This window comes from Schistocerca americana, chromosome 2 (genome assembly GCF_021461395.2).
Source record: "Schistocerca americana isolate TAMUIC-IGC-003095 chromosome 2, iqSchAmer2.1, whole genome shotgun sequence".
NCBI lineage: Eukaryota > Metazoa > Arthropoda > Insecta > Orthoptera > Acrididae > Schistocerca > Schistocerca americana.
In genome coordinates, this window is record NC_060120.1 from 391385091 (window position 1) to 391404837 (window position 19747).

At 38.6% G+C, this 19747-nt stretch overlaps 1 protein-coding gene across 1 annotated transcript in view; it reads left to right on the top strand.

The window, feature by feature from the left end:
• Positions 1–19747, top strand: part of LOC124591983 (GPI inositol-deacylase) — a 173336-nt gene that overhangs the window by 22435 nt on the left and 131154 nt on the right. The window contains exons 3-4 of the mRNA XM_047131785.1: positions 5780–6003; positions 13916–14188. Coding sequence (XP_046987741.1) covers positions 5780–6003; positions 13916–14188 — 497 coding nt within the window. The remainder of the gene's footprint in view (positions 1–5779; positions 6004–13915; positions 14189–19747) is intronic.

A 19747-nucleotide genomic window follows, 5' to 3' on the forward strand; every position in this document is an offset into this window, starting at 1 on the left:
GTCATTTACGGCAGCGGTTCTCAGACTTTTTCCATTGCACCATCCCTTCTGAAATAGAAATTATTTTAACCCTCCCTTCCCTCCCCATCCCCTTTTTCTTTCCATCATCCTCAGCACTTCTCATTCTCAGCACAAAAATTACCCATGATATCTATTTACATCTGTATGATTATGACAACTGTCATTTATAACAACAACAACAACATTGTCCTTCAAGCACATCAGAGTTAAATATTTTTATTAATTATCACACATTTGTATTATTCAAAGGTGGTGAAAGTTAATAATTACAAATGCTTTATAAATAACCATGGCTGTGTGTGCAGTTACATATATTTCACTATGTATTTTTATTATGAATTAGTTCACAATCTGGTCAATTAAAGTTAAATTGTTTCCATCTATATTGCTTTTAAATCAATTAGAATGTTTTAATATTTGTAAGATCAGGGGGTACAAATGATGATAGAACAATAGACAACATTTAAATGCCAGTTTAAAAACCATTATATTCAAACTGATCATGCGAAAAGGCAATAAGCAAGATTAAAAATGCACAAGGTTCAAGATTTGGAAATTTTATGATGTTTGTACATTTAGTATGATGTGTATGCCTGAATTTGTGAAGAAAGCAGATCCAGTCTTGGTTGGATCTTTGAAACAGCAGCTCACACATGTAATTCGAGCTAAGGTGTATACTGATGTTTCGTCTTGATTAATGCCATTGCAAGAAATGTTGACTCATACCGGTAAGTTGTTGCGAAAGGTAATAACAAGTCCACTGCCCTTCTTGCTAAGTTGGATTATTCATTTCGAGTTTGCACCCAAGGAATTTGAAGGGACTTTGATTTAAATTCATTTCAAAATGTTCTGTCACTTGAGAGTTCTATGAACTGCTCCTGATCTACTGTTGGCAAGTGGCCTCTTGTGTTCATATCGAACAGATTATGGATCCAGTCATGCTTAGATAAAGGTACTGGAAATTTATTCTTCAATTGTTGACAAAGTTTTTGAGATTTATTACATCAGTTCTACTAATTTTAATTACATCCAACTCATTTTTCCTTTATGAAATCATTTAGACAAGAAAACGTCTTGCAGTTATCCTCTTCCACCTGGGTTCTACAAAGTCCAAGTTTTCTATTAAATGCAAGTATTTTCTCAATTTGAAAGATATTATCATGTCAGCCTTGAAGTGATACATTAGGTTCATTCAGCTGTTCAGTACTAAAAGATGATGTTCATCCTTCAGCTTTACAACGCAATAAAGAACTTTACCACAAGACAACCGCTGTATCTCCATGTTCAATACAAGCAGATCATCAGTAGAATAGAACCTGTCTCTTCCCAAAGAATGGAAAACAGCATACTGTTTATAGCTTGTGCTTTCACACAGTTTACAGCACAGACTGCATCGTTCAGCATGTTACTGACTTCTGGTTATACTGCCTTACAAGCCAATGCTTCCATGTGTATCATGCAACATGTGAATTTTACAGAAGGAGAAACAGCACACACTCTTGTCATGAACCCCTTTTTTAGTTCCAGTAAATGCTGGTGCCCATTTGTACAGATACGCTATGTGATCAAAAGTATCCGGACACATGGCTGAAAATGACTTACAAGTTCTTGGCCGTCCTCCAGCGGTAATGCTGGAATTCAATATGGTGTTGGCCAACCCATAGCCTTGATGCCAGCTTCCACTCTTGCAGGCGTATGTTCAATCAGGTGCTGAAAGGTTTCTTTGGGAATGGCAGCCCATTCTTCATAGAGTGCTGCACTGAGGAGGGGTGTTGATATCGGTCGGTGAGGCCTGGCGTGAAGTCAGTGTTCCAAAGCATCCCAAAAGTGTTCTATAGGATTCAGGTCAGGACTCTGTGCAGGCCAGTCCATTACAGGCACGTTATTGTCGTGTAACCATTCCACAGGCCGTGCATTATGAACAGGTGCTAGATCGCGTTGAAAGATGCAATCGTCATTCCCGAATTGCTCTTTAACAGTGGGGAGCAAGAAGGTGCTTAAAATATAAATGTAGGCCTGTGCTGTGATAGTGCCACACAAAACAACAAGGGGTACAAGCCCCCTCCATGAAAAACACGACCACACCATAAGACCACCGCCTCCAAATTTTACTGTTGGCGCTGCACACTGTGGCAGATGATGTGCACCAGGCATTCGCCATACTCACACCCTGCCATCGGATCACCACATTGTGTACCGTGATTTGTCACACCACACAACATTTTTCCACTGTTCAGTCGTCCAATGTTTACGCTCCTTACACCAAGCGAGGCATCGTTTGGCATTTACAGGCATGATGTGTGGCTTATGAGCAGCCGCTCGAACATGAAATCCAAGTTTTCTCACCTCCTGCCCAACTGTCATGGTACTTGCAGTGGATCCTGATGCAGTTTGGAGTTCATTCCTGTGTGATGGTGTGGATAGAGGTCTGCCTATTACACATTATGACCCTCTTCAACTGTTGGCAGTCTCTTCAATCAACAGATGAGGTCGGCCTATATGCTTTTGTGCTGTATGTGTCCCGTCGCATTTCCACTTCACTATCACATCAGAAATAGCAGACCTAAGGATGTTCAGGAGTGTGGAAATCTCATGTACAGATATATGACACAAGTGACACCTGATCACCTGACCATGTTCGAAGTCTGTGAGTTCCGTGGAGCATCGCATTCTGCTTTCTCATGATGTCTAATGACTACTGAGATTGCTGATATGGAGTATCTGGCGGTAGGTGGCAGCACAGTGCACCTAATATGAAGAATGTATATTTTTTAAGGTGTCCGGATACTTTTAATCCCATAGTCGACCAACACAGTTTGTCCATGAATGGTTGTTGTCAACAAAAAAGGAATTCACAAGAAAGATAATATCTTCATCTGTAGTCCTTCCTTCCATAGCTTTACAAAATAGGAAGTCCTCCTGCATTTCATTTTCATAGCAGTAGTGCACAAACCCAGAAACTGGAAAAGATTTCCAATATGAGTAATGTCATCAAGTTGCAGGGCAAATTTTGGGTTATCCTGAAAACATGGTAGTGATTGATTTTTTATGTGAGTGGCTATTGCATCACTATCATCCGAGAGTGTTATTGACTTTAGACGCTTGGTAACCTTTTTTCGTGCATGATTTTGCAAATTTTGACAGCTTTGGGAAAAAGTGGCTTTAGTTCCATAGGCTTGAAACTATTGCTGACTAAAATCTCCTGACAAGGAACACATTGTGGCCGGTCCTCATTATTCAAAAAGAATTCTGGTAAAGCTTAATTTCAGGCAATCATCTTGAGTTTACGTACTTTAGTTTTGCATTGAGAACTAATATTGCTGTTGATAGGAACAGAGGAAGAGGCACGTGAAAGAAGAATGTACTTTGATGAAATTAAAATCTTTTTCCTTATTAGAATCGCGCACTTTCAAAGGAGAAGAGACACTTGAGGAATCACTTGCACGGAATCTTCTGTTACCATTGCAAATCAGCCTCTTATCCATGGCAATGGCTATTTTAAATCCAGTAAGCTATTTTCAGTGAACCGTTATTAGAATGCAACTTTTAGCTAACACACTATCTTTGAACTGACTCTGGAAGCCTGGCTGAAGTAGAGGATCATCACAATGGCTATGAGTAACAAGCTATTCTTGTAATCAGTGTTGCAAGGAAGCAGTGGTCCTGTTGTCAAGTGGTTTGTTGTCATTAGTGGTTGTTAAATATTTGGTAAGTAGCTAATCCTCTGGATGATTGGTAATGGGGGTTGTGTAATGGAATATTTCATTACTTTTCTCACTGTTCCTACTGACAGGATCAACTGGTCAGTTCTTGTGAAATAAGACAGCAAATTAATGATTTTTTTGGGGGGGGGGGGGGAGGGGAGGGGAGGAGGCAGAGTTCTTTCTAACTTGGTTCACGTCAATGAGAAACTGATGCTAACAATATTAATTTACCAAAAGACTTATTTCTTACATAATACGAAATATAAGTATTTCCATGAAAGCTGGGAAGCCTCTCTATTACTCATTGTACCCCATCCCCCCCATAAGGGGGTCACATCCCCACTTTGAGGACGACTGCTTACAGAAACCTCAAAAGACCCTAATCTTAGATGATGATCGAAAAACACATTTCAGATGATATTTCCACAAAAGATGACTAATCCTGATGGATATGCTTCCTGCTTAAGGCGAAGAGGCCATGGACTTTGGTGCCGCCTCAGTATTATCATCACTCACCCAGTGCACAGTTGGCCCCATAGCAGTGAGAATTTGAACAACTCTTTACAACACCTGGATTCAATACACCAGAATATTCATTTCATGATGGGGGAGGAAAAGGATTGATGCCTGGTGATAGTATGGTGGGACATGCGTTTTATAGGAATGCTACTCACACAGACTTGCAGATACAGGCTGATAGTTGTGATTGCTGCCACCATCCAGCTGAGAATGAAGGGGTACTTCGTACCTTGGTTCACAGGATCCACATCATCTCAAACCCTGAGAGCTTGTCAGCTGAGTTAGCCGATCCTCCTTTTGTCAGAATAGTTGCAGTGAAAGACAGATGAGCATTGAGCTGTCAAGCAACCAGGCATCAGATGAGTGGTGATAATACCAAGATGGTACCAAAGTCTATTACCTGTTTGCCTTCTGCTGGGAGCATTTCCAATGTGGTTGATAGTATTTTGTGTAAACGTGAAATATGTTTTTCGACCACCGTCTAAGATAAGGATCTTTTTAATTTCCATGAAGGATAATCTTGGTTAGTGTATTGTATTCCTTGCAGTTGAGGCACATCGTATATTGGCCACATTATCAGAACCATGGAGGATTGGTGAACTTAGCATAAGCATCATATGCGCTTACAACATCTGAACAAATCTACTGTTACAGAATATTGTCTTGGCTCCAGTGATCTCATGGAATATAACAACACAGAGACTCTGGCATGCACTTTCATATATTGGGATAATGTTAGTAAGGAAGCAGTTGAAATTAAATTAGCAAGTAACCATATTAATTTTCACTATCGATAACTTTTGATATCAATCATCTTTGGTTGTGGTGATGATGATAGTGTCAGAGAGAGAGAGAGAGAGAGAGAGAGTGAGTGAGTGAGTAAATTTTGCCTTGAAAATGACAGGGTGTACGCCTGTCGAAATATCGGCTGGCTGCATTTCCATTAAGTTATTCAAACATATTTGAAAAATGTTATTTACATTCACTGAAAAATGGGAAAATTTGTATGTGTTTAGTACGAATCATGTACATCATTTGAAGGTTACTGTACAATATGGAAAACACACCATCACCTTACTGACAAGCTATACACTAATGATATTTTACTTGAAATGCATATGCAGTAATGGCTTTTTATTATGTTATCTGTCTGTAAGTTTTTTATTGAGAGAGGAAGAAGATGCATTTCAGATAAGAAATACTGAGATTCAGTACATCTCTAATCTATAATATTTTGAATATAACAGAGGGAAACATTCCACGTGGGAAAAATATATCTAAAAACAAAGATGATATAATATTTTGATGTTGACCATACCTTTCAAAGGAAGCTTTCAGAATAACTTTGAAAATTAGATGTGCTACAGAAAATATACTTCACCATAGTGAGTGTAGACTTGTCTTGTGCACTTGTAATGATTTACAATTGTTATGAATTGTGATCACTTCCAATTTCTGGTAATATGTGACTAAATATATGTAATTATTGTTGAATATCTGCACTGTCTATTAATAACTATTTTTCCCACCTGCAGTCCGTTCATTGGCATCTGTCAGTCTCAGGAAAGCAATTTCCTCACATTCAAGGTTTCATTTTGATTATTTCTCATTGGATTTCAATGAAGAATATTCAGCATTGTTTGGAGGGGTCCTTCAAGAGCAAACAGAATTCCTTCATATCAGTATTAAGAGAATTCTTTCATTATACGAGAGAAGTCCGTCAAAACCAAATTCTGTTGCACTTGTTGGACATTCAATGGTAAGCACACATTATGGATTTTTCTTTAATACAAGATAAGTTGTTTTTGTGTAGCAGTTACTTCCTTCTATTAATTCTGTTTTAAAAGGTTGTTTCTTTTTCTATTAATAAAGAGACTTGTATTATATTTGTTTGAGCCATCAGGAGCTGATGGATCCTTAATTGGAATGCACTGTCATAGTATTTGTAAGGTCAAAATAAAATTCACTTACAAAAATTTAGATTTTTATTTTTTATTTACATAATCGATTTTGAAACACCTGATCATTGTGGGTTTTTTTCCCCCCTCCACATCTCCTCCTAAACCATTGGGCCAATTTCAACCAAACTTGATACATGTATCCCTTACCATGAAGCAACAGTTGTTGTGGGGGTAAGAGCGACCTACCTATCATAGTGCAAAAGCTACGATATCATGAATAATGAGATGCGTGAAAACATGTAGCGACATGCATAGTGTTTAAATTTATCACTTCTTTGCTGGTAACTCTATTTGCAACATAATTCACTGACACTACTCACATATGCTGCTGAGTGTACCAACATAAATATAGTATCGTTGTAAGCCACGCAAACACTGAGATACATGAAAAAATGCAGCATCATGGATGTTCTTTACCACTAAGACACTCCTACTGTCAATTCAACTTAAGGAAATCCCTGATACCTGGCAGCACTCGTGACAGCTTTCAACTGAGAAATACAAACGGGTGTAGGTGAAAACAATAGCCTCTATAGAACTAACGAAGAGGCATTGCCACGAAGATGTTCACAAAATCACATTGTAGACATGTGAAGTACCTGTGCACAATGTACAGAAACTGTCCGTGATCGTGTTTCTTAGTTGGATACCCTAGCATTATATTTGTACATTATGCACTTTTCTTTTCACAACTGTTTCGTAACTTCAAAGGCGTTTTAACAAATTTATGGAAATAAATTTTTTATACTTCAGTACAAATACAGTTTTTTTTTTCTTTCTCGTTTGAATAGCAAATTTGCAAAATAAATACCCAGGTGATGCCAGGTTGGTTAGGTGTAGTTGCTATTAATTTTTTTTCCCCCCCATTGATCTGAATGTTTTGGAATAGTTCCACAAAATATGACCTGTGTATAATTACCATGAAAGCATACTACTATTGGCATGAACAATAGTCCTGTATGGCATAGAGTTAAGGATCAAACCTTATACTATTAGCCACAGAAAGAAAGGAGAATGGAAGAACTGATAACGTCATTACTGCATATTATAGTGTACACATACATTCAGAACTCCAGCAACATTTTAATTTGAATGAGTATTTTTGTAAAAAAAAAAAAAAAAAAAAAAAGAAAATACCCTCCCTGTATTCAAGTCATGTTCTTGTGTATGACCTAATTTATGAAACATATGTAACCAGATTATCTATATGTTCCTCTATGTTTATTTATTAGCCATTCAGCACGTTTATCATGCAGTTGGCTTTGTCAAAATACATCAAGCAATGTATCATGAAAAATTAAAATATCTAAATATTTAGTCTGAACCTAAACATTATAATAGTCAATGAGTCAGCCAGCCAGCCCTTATCATGAGTACTACCTTGTATCACTTACGTGGCACAATCCGAGGCAGAACTCCATAAGTCAGTGGGCTATGTTGATTTCCCCTCATCAGCTATAAAACTTACTGCCACTTGATTGATTGATTTATTTATTTATTTATTTATTTATTTTTTTTTTTTTGCAGCTCTGCCAAAATTGTAGAACAATTAACAGAATCTATTACAATAATTATTTGGTTGGAGGTGGGAAGTAGGGCCTGTCAAAATATGACTGTACATTGTGTAAACCAGCCACAAGCTTAGTTATCAAGTATATTATACTTAGCCCATCTTTCACGTAATTTCACCTATAGTGACAAGATTCACAGTGAGGGGAGACAACATGTCCTGCATCAAATTGGCACAGCCATAAAATCGTATTCATAACACAAGTGTACACTTGACTCATATAAAATGGCGGTACTGCACTGTCACCTGCAGATGCATTTTACATGCACTTGCAAGGACTGATAACATAATCTGCATGTAATAATTGTTGTGGTGAGAGGGAGGGGGGATGTGCATGCACATAAAACATTTTCCAGCTCAGCATATATGCACTTCATTGCCTTTTCCTTTTATTTGCTTATAATGAGTTATAATGTCAAGATGGCTTTCAAAGAGACTGGCCTTTTTCTTATTTTATGGCTGCATCATGTTTTCATGGATCGGTTGGTAGGACATGTTCTGAGGCATCAAGGGATCACCAATTTAGTATTGGAGGGCAGCGTGGAGGGTAAAAATCATAGGGGGAGACCAAGAGATGAATACACTAAGCAGATTCAGAAGGATGTAGGTTGCAGTAGGTACTGGGAGATGAAGAAGCTTGCACAGGATAGAGTAGCATGGAGAGCTGCATCAAACCAGTCTCAGGACTGAAGACCACAACAACAACAACATGATCTTTAGTTCAATATTCTATAACATATTCCATTAAAAATTGTGAAATAACCAGTCTGATTCGTCTAATTTGTCAAGATGCTGCTGATGCCAGTGTCATTGCAGTGCTACTCCCAACTTCACATCAGGCACATCATCTAAAAAATATAGCTGCTGAAATGACAGAAGTATAATGTTCCAAAGACATACTTTATTTCAAGAACATAAATATTCTACTTAAAGTCCTATGTATTATGCAAGTTCATAACAATCCTTTTGGACATTGTCCAGTTTCACAATGCAATCTCTCTCCTGTTACAAACACAGGCAAAGATTGTCTCTCTTCGGTCCAATGCACCATGTGGCCGGAGCTGCTGTGGTTGGTTGCAGATCCACTCAAAGACTTACGTTGGAATTCCTCTCAGCAACTCTTGGCTCCTCAAATCCAGAACTGTACTCAGAACTGACTGCTAGCTAAACTGTGGGGCACAACTTATATAATAGCACAGAGAGTTACCACCTCTTTGCACAGTTGGCTGCATGTGACAAGTGATGTGGAATGTAGTCCCTTGCTACTGGCGATGTCTGTGGAGGGCCCCCAGAAATCCGGCTTAGCTGGTGCATATGCAGTCCTCATTGCTACCTGTGGTAGGGGTTGTGGCACAGACCACAACATATGGCACCTTCCTCTCCTCTACGGTCTTTTTTCAATCACCATGTTTCATCCATCTTTTATCAGCTGTATAGGCTTACCTTATTTTCTTCAGTCTGATATTGATCCATTTTGTTGATGCACATTTAAAAAGTTCTCTGAACGCTCCAAATGGGTGGCTTGTGAAAATGTTTCTCTCTTATTATTCTCTCTGCAGTGTCACAATATGCAGCATGTAGGTGCTACAACATATTTGATAAATGTACTTGACTCCAGAAGGCTATAACTGATATGTAATTTATACTGTTAAGTTTCCATCTCTTTATGCACTTCCATTATCCACATTTAAGGTGAGCTACATGACAGGTGGCAAGGGTAAAATACAGGGAGCGAAAGGCTATTTACAATTTGTACAGAAAGCAGGTGGCAGTTATAAGAGTCGAGGGGTATGAAAGGGAAGCAGTGGTTGGGAAGAGAGTGAGACAGGGTTGTAGCCTCTCCCCGATGTTATTCAATCTGTATATTGAGCAAGCAGTAAAGGAAACAAAAGAAAAATTTGGAGTAGGTATTAAAATCCATGGAGAATAAATAAAAACTTTGAGGTTCGCCGATGACATTGAAATTCTGTCAGAGACAGCAAAGGACTTGGAAGAGCAGTTGAACGGAATGGACAGTGTCTTGAAAGGAGGATATAAGATGAACACCAACAAAAGCAAAACGAGGGTAATGGAATGTAGTCGAATTAAGTTGGGTGATGCTGAGGGCATTAGATTAGGAAATGAGATGCTTAAAGTAGTAAAGGACTTTTGTTATTTGGGGAGCAAAATAACTGATGATGGTCGAAGTAGAGAAGATAAAAATGTAGACTGGCAATGGCAATGAAATCGTTTCTGAAGAAGAGAAATTTGTTAACATCGAGTATAGATTTAAGTGTCAGGAAGTCGTTTCTGAAAGTATTTGTATGGAGTGTAGCCATGTATGGAAGTGAAACATGGACGATAAATAGTTTGGACAGGAAGAGAATAGAAGCTTTCGAAATGTGGTGCTACAGAAGAAGGCTGAAGGTTAGATGGGTAGATCACATAACTAATGAGGAGGTATTGAATAGAATTGGGGAGAAGAGGAGTTTGTGGCACAACTTGACGAGAAGAAGGGACCGGTTGGTAGGGCATGTTCTGAGTCATCAAGGGATCACAAATTTAGCATTGGAGGGCAGCGTGGAGGGTAAAAATCATAGAGGGAGACCATGAGATAAATACACTAAGCAGATTCAGAAGGGTGTAGGTTGCAGTAGGTACTGGGAGATGAAGAAACATGCACAGGATAGGGTAGCATGGAGAGCTGCATCAAACCAGTCTCAGGCCTGAAGACCACAACAACAACAACCTGACAGTACCATAAATAAAAATATTAGATAAAGTTACCTTGGATTTTCTGATTGACAGTTAAGGTACTTCTCGGCAAATATCGTCATCATGAAAAAATCTGAGTATTAGTTGTTCTGTCTGTTAGCTCATACCGTATTTTGAGAACATGAACAGTTCTGCAACAAATGCTTGAGGTCATTCGACAAAACTTTTCTGTATGATGAGCTCTCATTGTCCAGTAGCATGTATTGAATACTTTGTTTCTTCAGAATCTGTCTCTTGCAGCTGAGTCCTGTAATACTAGGAACTTGGCAATTAGCAGATGTAGCAGTTATTTTTTTGAACTTTAATTTTGAAAATAGAGCCCTGTCTTGTCAATGTAATTTTCTGTTTGTGAATCACATACACCTTGTTCTTGAGTTGCTCATATTTTAAGTTAAATATTGTGTTTCTGCGAAGAAGGTGCAGAACAGGATCAGTATTTGGTTCAAGTTTGGAAAACTGCCTAAAAACCTCACTTATGCTGGCCAACTGAAGCTGATTAATTTGGCTTGTGGATTTGATCAGGGTTTGCCTCAACCCCCTCTCCCCACCTCCCACACCATCTCACAAGCTAACATGTAGTGTATTGAGCTATACTAGCAGGTCCACAAAGTGCATCTCTTTCATTGTCACATACATGCCCGCTTTTCAAAATAACAATGCAAAGAATTAGCAAGAAAATTGTATTAAAATTTTGAGACAGTCAACACAGAGTATAAGATTTGTAATTTCTGGAAGGCTTTGGTATTTGTTTGTTTATGGGATATTGTAATTTATTAGAAAATTTTGTTTATGTATTAATAGAAGGACTCTGTGCTGAAGCAGGCAGTTCACCTCTACAAGTACTTTGTATGTGCTCAAAAAGATGTTTTCAGTGTGCTGTGCTGCAGCTCAGTGTACCCAGTTGAACATTAGTACATTGGGACAATGTAGCTGTACTAGTCATCTCTGAATGAGGAGAGTGTCTGAAACCTCATAAATGTTTTTGATCTACCTGTCCACTGCTCAGTGCCTCATACGTACAATAAGGGTCTGTATTTATGCTGTTGTTTGCCAGTGTTAAACATTGTATCGGAGGTAAAAATGCTTTATTGACGTCAAATATTGCCATTTCACAGAATTAGCATTCAGATGGAGCAAGTTCAAGACTGTCATAAATCTGGTTTGTCGTATCTTCCATAATAGTGTTACAGAAATGTATTTCTGGAAAAACTTATAGAAAATATATAATCGAGCCATAATCCTTTAAGTTGTCCATAAGGTGCAACATCATCATGAGATAAGACCAACCTCATCTAAATTGCAATTTTAAACAGAGCTTCATCTCAAGTGCTGGCACAAAGTTTGGGCATTGTTACAGGCAGGCCATTGATTGCACACCAAAGATGTATTTTCTCACTTCCGTTCATACCGTTGTAATGGTCAGGTCAAGTTTGCATGAAATACTCTGAATTGAATACTACTTGTCAGAGTGCATAATTTAAGGCTACTCCAGAGAACTACAGATGTGGCAATATTGGAAGCCACTAAGTATCATGGATATCACAATTTTTCTGGATTGTGATACTCATTATTTACATCATGGGAATTTTTGAGCCCAAATTGTTATCTTTAATTAAAAAAATACTTGAAATTATATTTCCACATGTTACTTCCATGTAATATTCAAGATTTGTTTTCTCTGATATACATAGTACCGTTTCTCTGGCATATCTATTCAAATTACCTGATGAAATTAAACACACAAAGCTCTGCAACACTTATGGATGAAATGGATGAAGTAACTTAACGTATTAGCAACTTGGTGCAAATGAATGAAAGTGTGGCAGCATATTGCTGGAGATCACCCATTTGTGTACAGAAAGCTGGATGTCTCATGGTGTGAGGTCAGCATGACTATAGCACAATGGGGGCTGGCCCAACAACATGAGGTATTGAAGGAATGGGAAAAGAAGACTGTGTGTGTCAATCAGCAAGCAGTTTTGGTACACTATAGCGTTGTTCTTCATTACAGAATGGTCTAGAGACGATACTTGGATGTCTTCTCACAGGGAAGAGTCATTCAGAAACTAGGAGGAGGATGAAGTGCGATGACCATAGACCAGGATTTTGTTGTTTCCAGCAGCATTATTTCACACGCCTGGGAAGTGTTCTGAATCACAGACACTGCTGCCTGAAGGAAAGGAGGTGGTCAACCATTGTCAATGACAGCAGCTGAAGACAACTACATTGTGCAATAGGCAAGAAGGGACCCATGTCAAACAGTGGGTGCGATTACAGTCACATTTAACAGCAGGGCACACAGTCTCATGCTCCAAATGCCACGGCTACTGCATTGCCTGATGACTCATATGTTGTGTCTCAGTGACACCCGCACATCAGCGACACAGTTTGTGATGGTGTCAAGAGCATAGGAACTGGACCAATGATGTGTGGGGTTGTATGCTCGTCTTGGATGAGAACAGATTCTCACTCACAGTAGTGACTGTGGATGTACCCTCATATGGTGAGAGGTGGAACATGTAATGCACCTAGGAACATTGTTGAACCTGATCGTTTTTTTGGCCCAGGTGTTATGGTGCATGGAGGCATAATGTTGCATGTGCATACTGATTTTCAAATCTTTTTGTGACACCATACTCATCCCCATGTATGTCTTTTCAGGGATGAATTCAGCCCGACTTTATTTTTGTGGATTATAGTGTGCAACTACCTCAAACAGTGCAGGTGGGTGAGCTCTTGTAATGAGAGGGTATCTGGCAAATGGACTGGCTTGCTCACTCCCCCAACATAAATCCCATCGAGCATGTGTAGGATGCATTGGGAAGTTCTGTTAACTCATCTGAATGCATCAACCACCATCCAAAAGCTAAGTGTGTTGGTGAGAGACTGGAAAACTCCTTACCAGCCTTGTGGCCACCACGAAAGCATGTTGCAGAGCATGCATTGCTGTAGTAAATAAACACACCGTTTAGAACCATGTCGCGCCATTTCTAAGGTCCACTATAAATTGCTGTGACTTAAGTGAAATTATTGTCTTTTAATAAAAATATCTTTTCTGTTCATCTCATTGTGTATTTCTGTGAATTGCCTTCTGTACTACAATGCAGCAGTTCTTTTATGTATGGTTCAAGTTTCATTGTATGTTACTTGGCAGTGACACATCATGTGAAAGTTACTTTCATGCTTAAGTTTTGCACACCAGTGTATTTAGCAGTTCCTGTTCTTATTTATTACTCTACATATACAATTGTTTCTTTGCATATTTGTAGCTAAATAATTAATAAATATAATAATATTATTTAATAATTTTATGTAGCTTATTAGTGTGTAAATTAAACAGAACTTTCAGTAACTTGTTAATGTTTTTCACTGTAATATATTTTTAGGGTGGTGTAGTGGCAAGAGGCTTATTCATGTTGCCTGATTTCAATACATCACTTGTAAAAGTGATAGTGACATTAGCAACACCACATGTATCTCCTGTCCTCTCTGTCGACTGGCATTTATCTTCATACTTTGGTAAAACCAACGTATTTTGGGGAACACACAGGAATGATCAGTTGAAGAATGTCACTTTTGTTTCACTGGGTGGAGGACACCGTGATGTTATGGTTCAGTCGGCACTTACAATTAGTTCCTCTGCTGACATCAACATTCTGGTAAGTTACTGTTTGCATTTGTCTTGTTTGTTTCCAATCTGCTTTAGAGAATGATTTGCTTGCCACACTTGATGACAATGATGATAATAATAATAATAATAATAATAACAATAATAATGTTTTATGGTTCTTTTTTCTGGTAAGTTTCAATAAGTTAGGAGAATACATGAAGAATAGCAACAGAAAGAATATACTAAGGATTCTGTTAAACCTTTTTGTTCTGTTTTATTTCATTATTCTACATATGTCAAAAGTTGGAGGGAAGTTTTGAAAATCTCATGATATTTTTATGTATTGACAACTGTGAAACAAAGAAATTGAAGTAGGATTCACCTGATATTTATATACAAAAAATTACAATAAATACAGTTTACAATATGGGGACAATATTGTAGACAGATCAGTAATGATAATTTACACACATTCAGTAAATAGTTAATAAATATACAGGGTGGAGACCTACAATCTGATAATAAGTTTAGAGCACGGTAGAGGATGTTAAAGAGATCAAAATATTCCAGATAATCATAGGTCAGAAATATGCCATTGTGGAGTACAGCCATAAAATGACAGCCAATCGGTGACGAGCATGTGGAAGTGTGTGCATTTAAACTAACTTGGTCCCATTAATACTAGTTGTGCTAAAGAGTTCAGTAGCTAAGTAAATTAGCTGAAGGTAATTGTTTCAGGTGAACAGTCAAAGCTAGGCAAACTTTAAATTCTTATTCATTGCTGGTTATGTTAAACAGAATTTTCTGTGTTATTTATGAGTTAAACCTTGACTATTAAATCAACTATCCTGAAAGTACTCTAATGCTATCAATTTGTTAAGATAATAAGCTGTACTGCAGAGACAGCCAAGGGGTAAGATAGTCAACATGTATTACTGAAGAGTGTAATGTTGTTAATAATGAATCTGGGGGCCCTATATTTTTATTTTTGCTAATGAATTTTTATTCTAACAGTGCTGTAGATCATTAAGTGTCGACTAAGACAGTGGTGAAAAAGGAAACCAATATTCAGTTTTAATCATTCTTTTTATCTCTGACACAGATTTAAAAGCAAATGATTAAAATTTCTGCCTCCAGCATCACACTAAAGCCGATGTCATTGAATAAATGGTTGGAAAACCCTTTCAAAAATTCCTGAAATGTCACAAATTATTCTCATAGCATCAAAAATTGTTGTGACCAGCTGTTCAGAGCTGTTGACTGGTGTCTGATTGAAGTAGTCTTTTGTAAAGCCTCTCACAAAAGAAGTCCAGTGGTATTAAACCGGGCAGTTAGGGAGACCACTCTCAAAGTCCACCACACCTGACTAACACATGCATGAATACTTTATAGAATTGTTGCCTGTCTTCCAGAGTTTCCAGAGTGGAATGCAGCTGGGCACCATCTGGTTGGAACAATATCCTTTGGCATAAGTGAATAGGAATGTCTTCCAACAGTACTGACAATTACACTTACAGAAATTGAACACATTTATGTTGATTTAATTGGGGTGATGATTGTGGACATTAAATACTGCTTCCCTAGTAAAAGTAGCCTCTTCCTTAAACAGGATAAATTAGGGAGAATTCACATTGTTGGGTCACTGCCTTAACAGCCACGCATAAAAATTTGTTCGCCTTGGATCATCTATTTAAACCTTGGTCCTTTTGTGCATGATAAGGATGTAAACAGTTTGCTTTTGTGACATTCCAAACAAGCTGATGAATGACACAAAATAAATTGCTCTGGTGCTGGTTGCAGGCATTGAATAATAATGCTAGAGTATCTCTTCATCAAATTTAAGAGTCCTCTGTTCTTGGTTATCCTGTACCAATCTCTCTGGGTGCAAACATACCTTTTCTTTCCCTTTCTGGATGGGGAATGTTGTACTAGTCAGAAAGTGAGAGGAGGATACAACCTGGCATGTTTGTTTGTGAGTGAGATCTTTGGGATAGTGTGGGAGAGAAAATTGTGGAATAGGTTGTTGGTGTAAGTGATGAGGGATTCGGTGGTGTAGCAGATACCCTTGCCACAGTTGAGTAGGCTGTAGAAAACAAGAGTGTTTGAGTGTAGGCAGAGTGACAGCTGTCAAAGTACAGATTTTGTTGTTTATTGTTTGTTTTTGTATGAGCAGAGCTTTTAAGTTACTGTAGGAAGTGTAGTAGTTCTAATACATAAATATTCAAGTAAATCATGATGAGAAACTGAAAAAGGTAACATTTTAACTTCTCAGCTTGAGTAGTCTTCTGTTGATTGACATATATCTTGCTCTTTTATTTCAGTCCTATCTACAACATTTGTTCTCATGAAAAGGTATTGCTGTTTAATAGTGACATTTCTTCAGCACTCACTTTAGATTCAGAATTAACTTCACACCTCATTTAACTATGCTGATAATTTCATGATTACTTCTACCTTCTATGTATTTATTTTATTTATTTATTGTATGGCATACATCACAATCCTTATATATTTTATTCATATGTTAATTATAGATTGACATCAAGACATTTAATATAATCAGTTGCCTCTTCTGTTGCAGCGCGGAAAGGTTCCCTTTTAGGCTCAAACTGGGCATTTTTCCGCTATGTGTCAGACTGTTTGTTTTTCAGTGTCGCAGTCACAATTTGGTGTTGGTATCATTCCTCACTTGTAGGGGGCATCAGCACATCTTCCGTGGCCAGTAAGTATGCGGTTTAGAGTTGTCCACACTTTGCGCGACTGGTTGAAGCCAGGTGGTTTCTCAGCTGTCATGAAACTTGGCATTTTGGTGGGCAGTGTTCTTGCCAGTGTTGTTTCCACAGATTGTTGACACCAAAGTTGGAGTTCGTCATCTCTTTAGCAGAGAGTAATGCTGGTCTTCTTGATTTAAGTCTTCTGCACTCCAAGTCAGCTATGTCGCTGTGTATGGGCAGTTGTGGGTTATTAGTTATCTTGTTGAGCTCACTGAGAAGAGAGTGTTTTCACCACATTTCTGGGGGTGGTATGTGGCTCAGGGTTGGCAGCCGTATAGTGGGCGTTGATTTTATTGTGCCACTGATTGTGCGCATGGTGTCATTTAGTACCAGATCAGCCCTGCTTGTATGCGGGCTGTTAATCCACACAGGAGCGCTGTATTCTGCCACCGAGTAGACAAGCCCAACTGCTGATGTGCGGAGTGTGCTTGCTGTGGAGCCCCATGTGGTGCCACACAGTTTATAGATGATGTTGTTTCTTGTCCTTGTTTTACCTGCAGTCTTTGTCAGGTGCTCCTTGTAAGAGAGCGTTCTGTCCAATATGACTCCTAGATATTTTCCCGTGAAAGATGACATTAAGCTCTCTTTTTGCTGAGTGGTTGCAAAGATGGAAGCATGATATGTCAGTCTTAGTCGCATTTGGTTACAGTTTCCATTTGCAGAAATAGCCACTCAGCAGCTTCAAATCGGAGCACAAGGTGTCTTCAGTAGCCTCGAATGATTCATGTAGCACAGCTATAGCCCAAATGTCTGCATAGCCAAACTTCCTATATTGTGTATTTGGGATGTCAGAAGTATAAAGACTGAAGAACAATGGAGCAAGGGCTGAGCCTTGTGGTGGCCCATTGTTGAGAAGTTTGGTAGAGCTCATTTGTTCTCCAGTGATCACTTGAAAAGCTCTCCCGGCAATCATGTTATTGATGAGTCTGATGATATTGCTGCATGAGATTATATGTATGAGTTTGTACAACAGGCCTTGTCTCCAGACAGTGTCGTAGGCTGGGCTCAGGTCTATGAATGCAACTGATGTTTTTTGCTTTTTCTAGTAGCCTGCTTCTATATGTGTTGTCAGGTAAAGTACTTGATCAGTGCAGCTTCTATTAGGTCGAAATCCTGATTGTTTGTCAGCAATTGATTCCAGTATTTTTGGGCTCAGTCTGTTACACAGGAGTCTCTCGAGCAGCTTGTATATGACACTGAGAAATGTGATTGCCCTATAACTCTTTGGCTGATCACTTGGTTTTCCTGGTTTAAGCAGTGTGATGATATTTGAGTTCTTCATTTTTTGTGATATGTTCTCTGTTGCCATTACATTTGAGTAAAACTCTCCAAGCTATTTTTTGGCGTATTTCCCACAGTGAAGAAGGAATTCTGGGTGTATTCCATCCAATCCAGGTGCCTTTCCCACTTTGACACTCTTCAGCACTTCTCTGACTTCATTGGTGGTAAATTTCGAGGAATACTGGTCCAAAGGTGTACTGTTTTTCTTAAGAATACTAAATTCACAGAGTATTATTCTTGTATGTTTCTTGTCCATTGGCGCTCTAGATGTTGCCTGTATGTGAGCTGAAATCCTATTTGCAGAAATATCTGTTGAGTTATGATGTAGTTTTTTAGCTCCACCTAGTTTTCGGAGGAGAGACCAGGCCTGTCTACTAGATGTCTTGAAATCAAGTGAATCAACAGTTTCAATCTATTTCTCTCGCCTGTGTTGTCTAGGCTGTGCAGCAGGTCATCTGCAATTTCAGGGTCTCCACTCCCAAGTAGTCTCTGATACTTATTTTCACACTCCTTGTCCCATCCTGGTACATATTGTTTACTGAACCCCCTTGGGACAGCAGCTTTCGCTGCACTTTTAACTGCGCGTATGAGTCTGTCATAATTACACACTGTTGGGTGAATCCATCCCAAGCACTTATCCAATTTTTCCACATAGATATCCCACTTTGCCTTTCTGAAATTCCACCTTGGGCGTTGTATGGTTGTTATTAGTGGGATATTGATTCCAATTTCAATCAAGACTGGGCGGTGTTGGCTATGAGGGAAGTCTCTTAATACATGTCTTGTAGCTCTTAGTGGTGTATGGTTATTGCCAGTCGTCACAAAGCATAAATCTGGATTATATTCCTTTCTCCAAGCTGCTGACCTAAATATTCCTTGGTCCTTTGGGTCAAAAAACTAAAAACAGGTTGTTACTCTCTGCCCAGTTAGTAAGAGCCTCACCATTTCCATCACCTGTTCTATGTTTCCACAGAGGGTGGTAGCTATTAAAATCCCCCACATATGTTGCTGGGTATGGCAGGACATCTTGAGGCCAGGGAATGGTTGGTAGCTTGCACACATTGCTCTCTGGTAGATCTCCTATCTTGACAACAACTTCATGTTACACGCCATATGCACGATGTTGCATTGCACTAACTAGGTTGAAGCCCGGAATCATATCTGTGGTATACGATGTAGAATTAGCCAGGAGATCAGCAATCAAGATCGATGATTACTTGACCATCTCAAAATGACTGTTCTTTAGCATCACTTGGGACACACGTGTAGCTTATTCGTATGCTACGGATGTTAACAGTCATTGTCTCCCTATCTTCTGTGTGTAATCAGTTGACATGTTTTGCACTTTTTTGTCGGCATCTAAATCAGTCTTACATGCTCTTGTTGCTTCAGGAGAATTGCTTAAAGTCAGAAAATATTCTGTGTTTTCAGTCCAATTTGAGTCTTTATTTCTTTGCCTCTTTTCTACATGACTCTTTTTCTTTCCATGTGATGTGCAAATACTTTTCAATTTATTTCCACATATTAGAAAGAATTTCAGAAGGGTTGTTGTG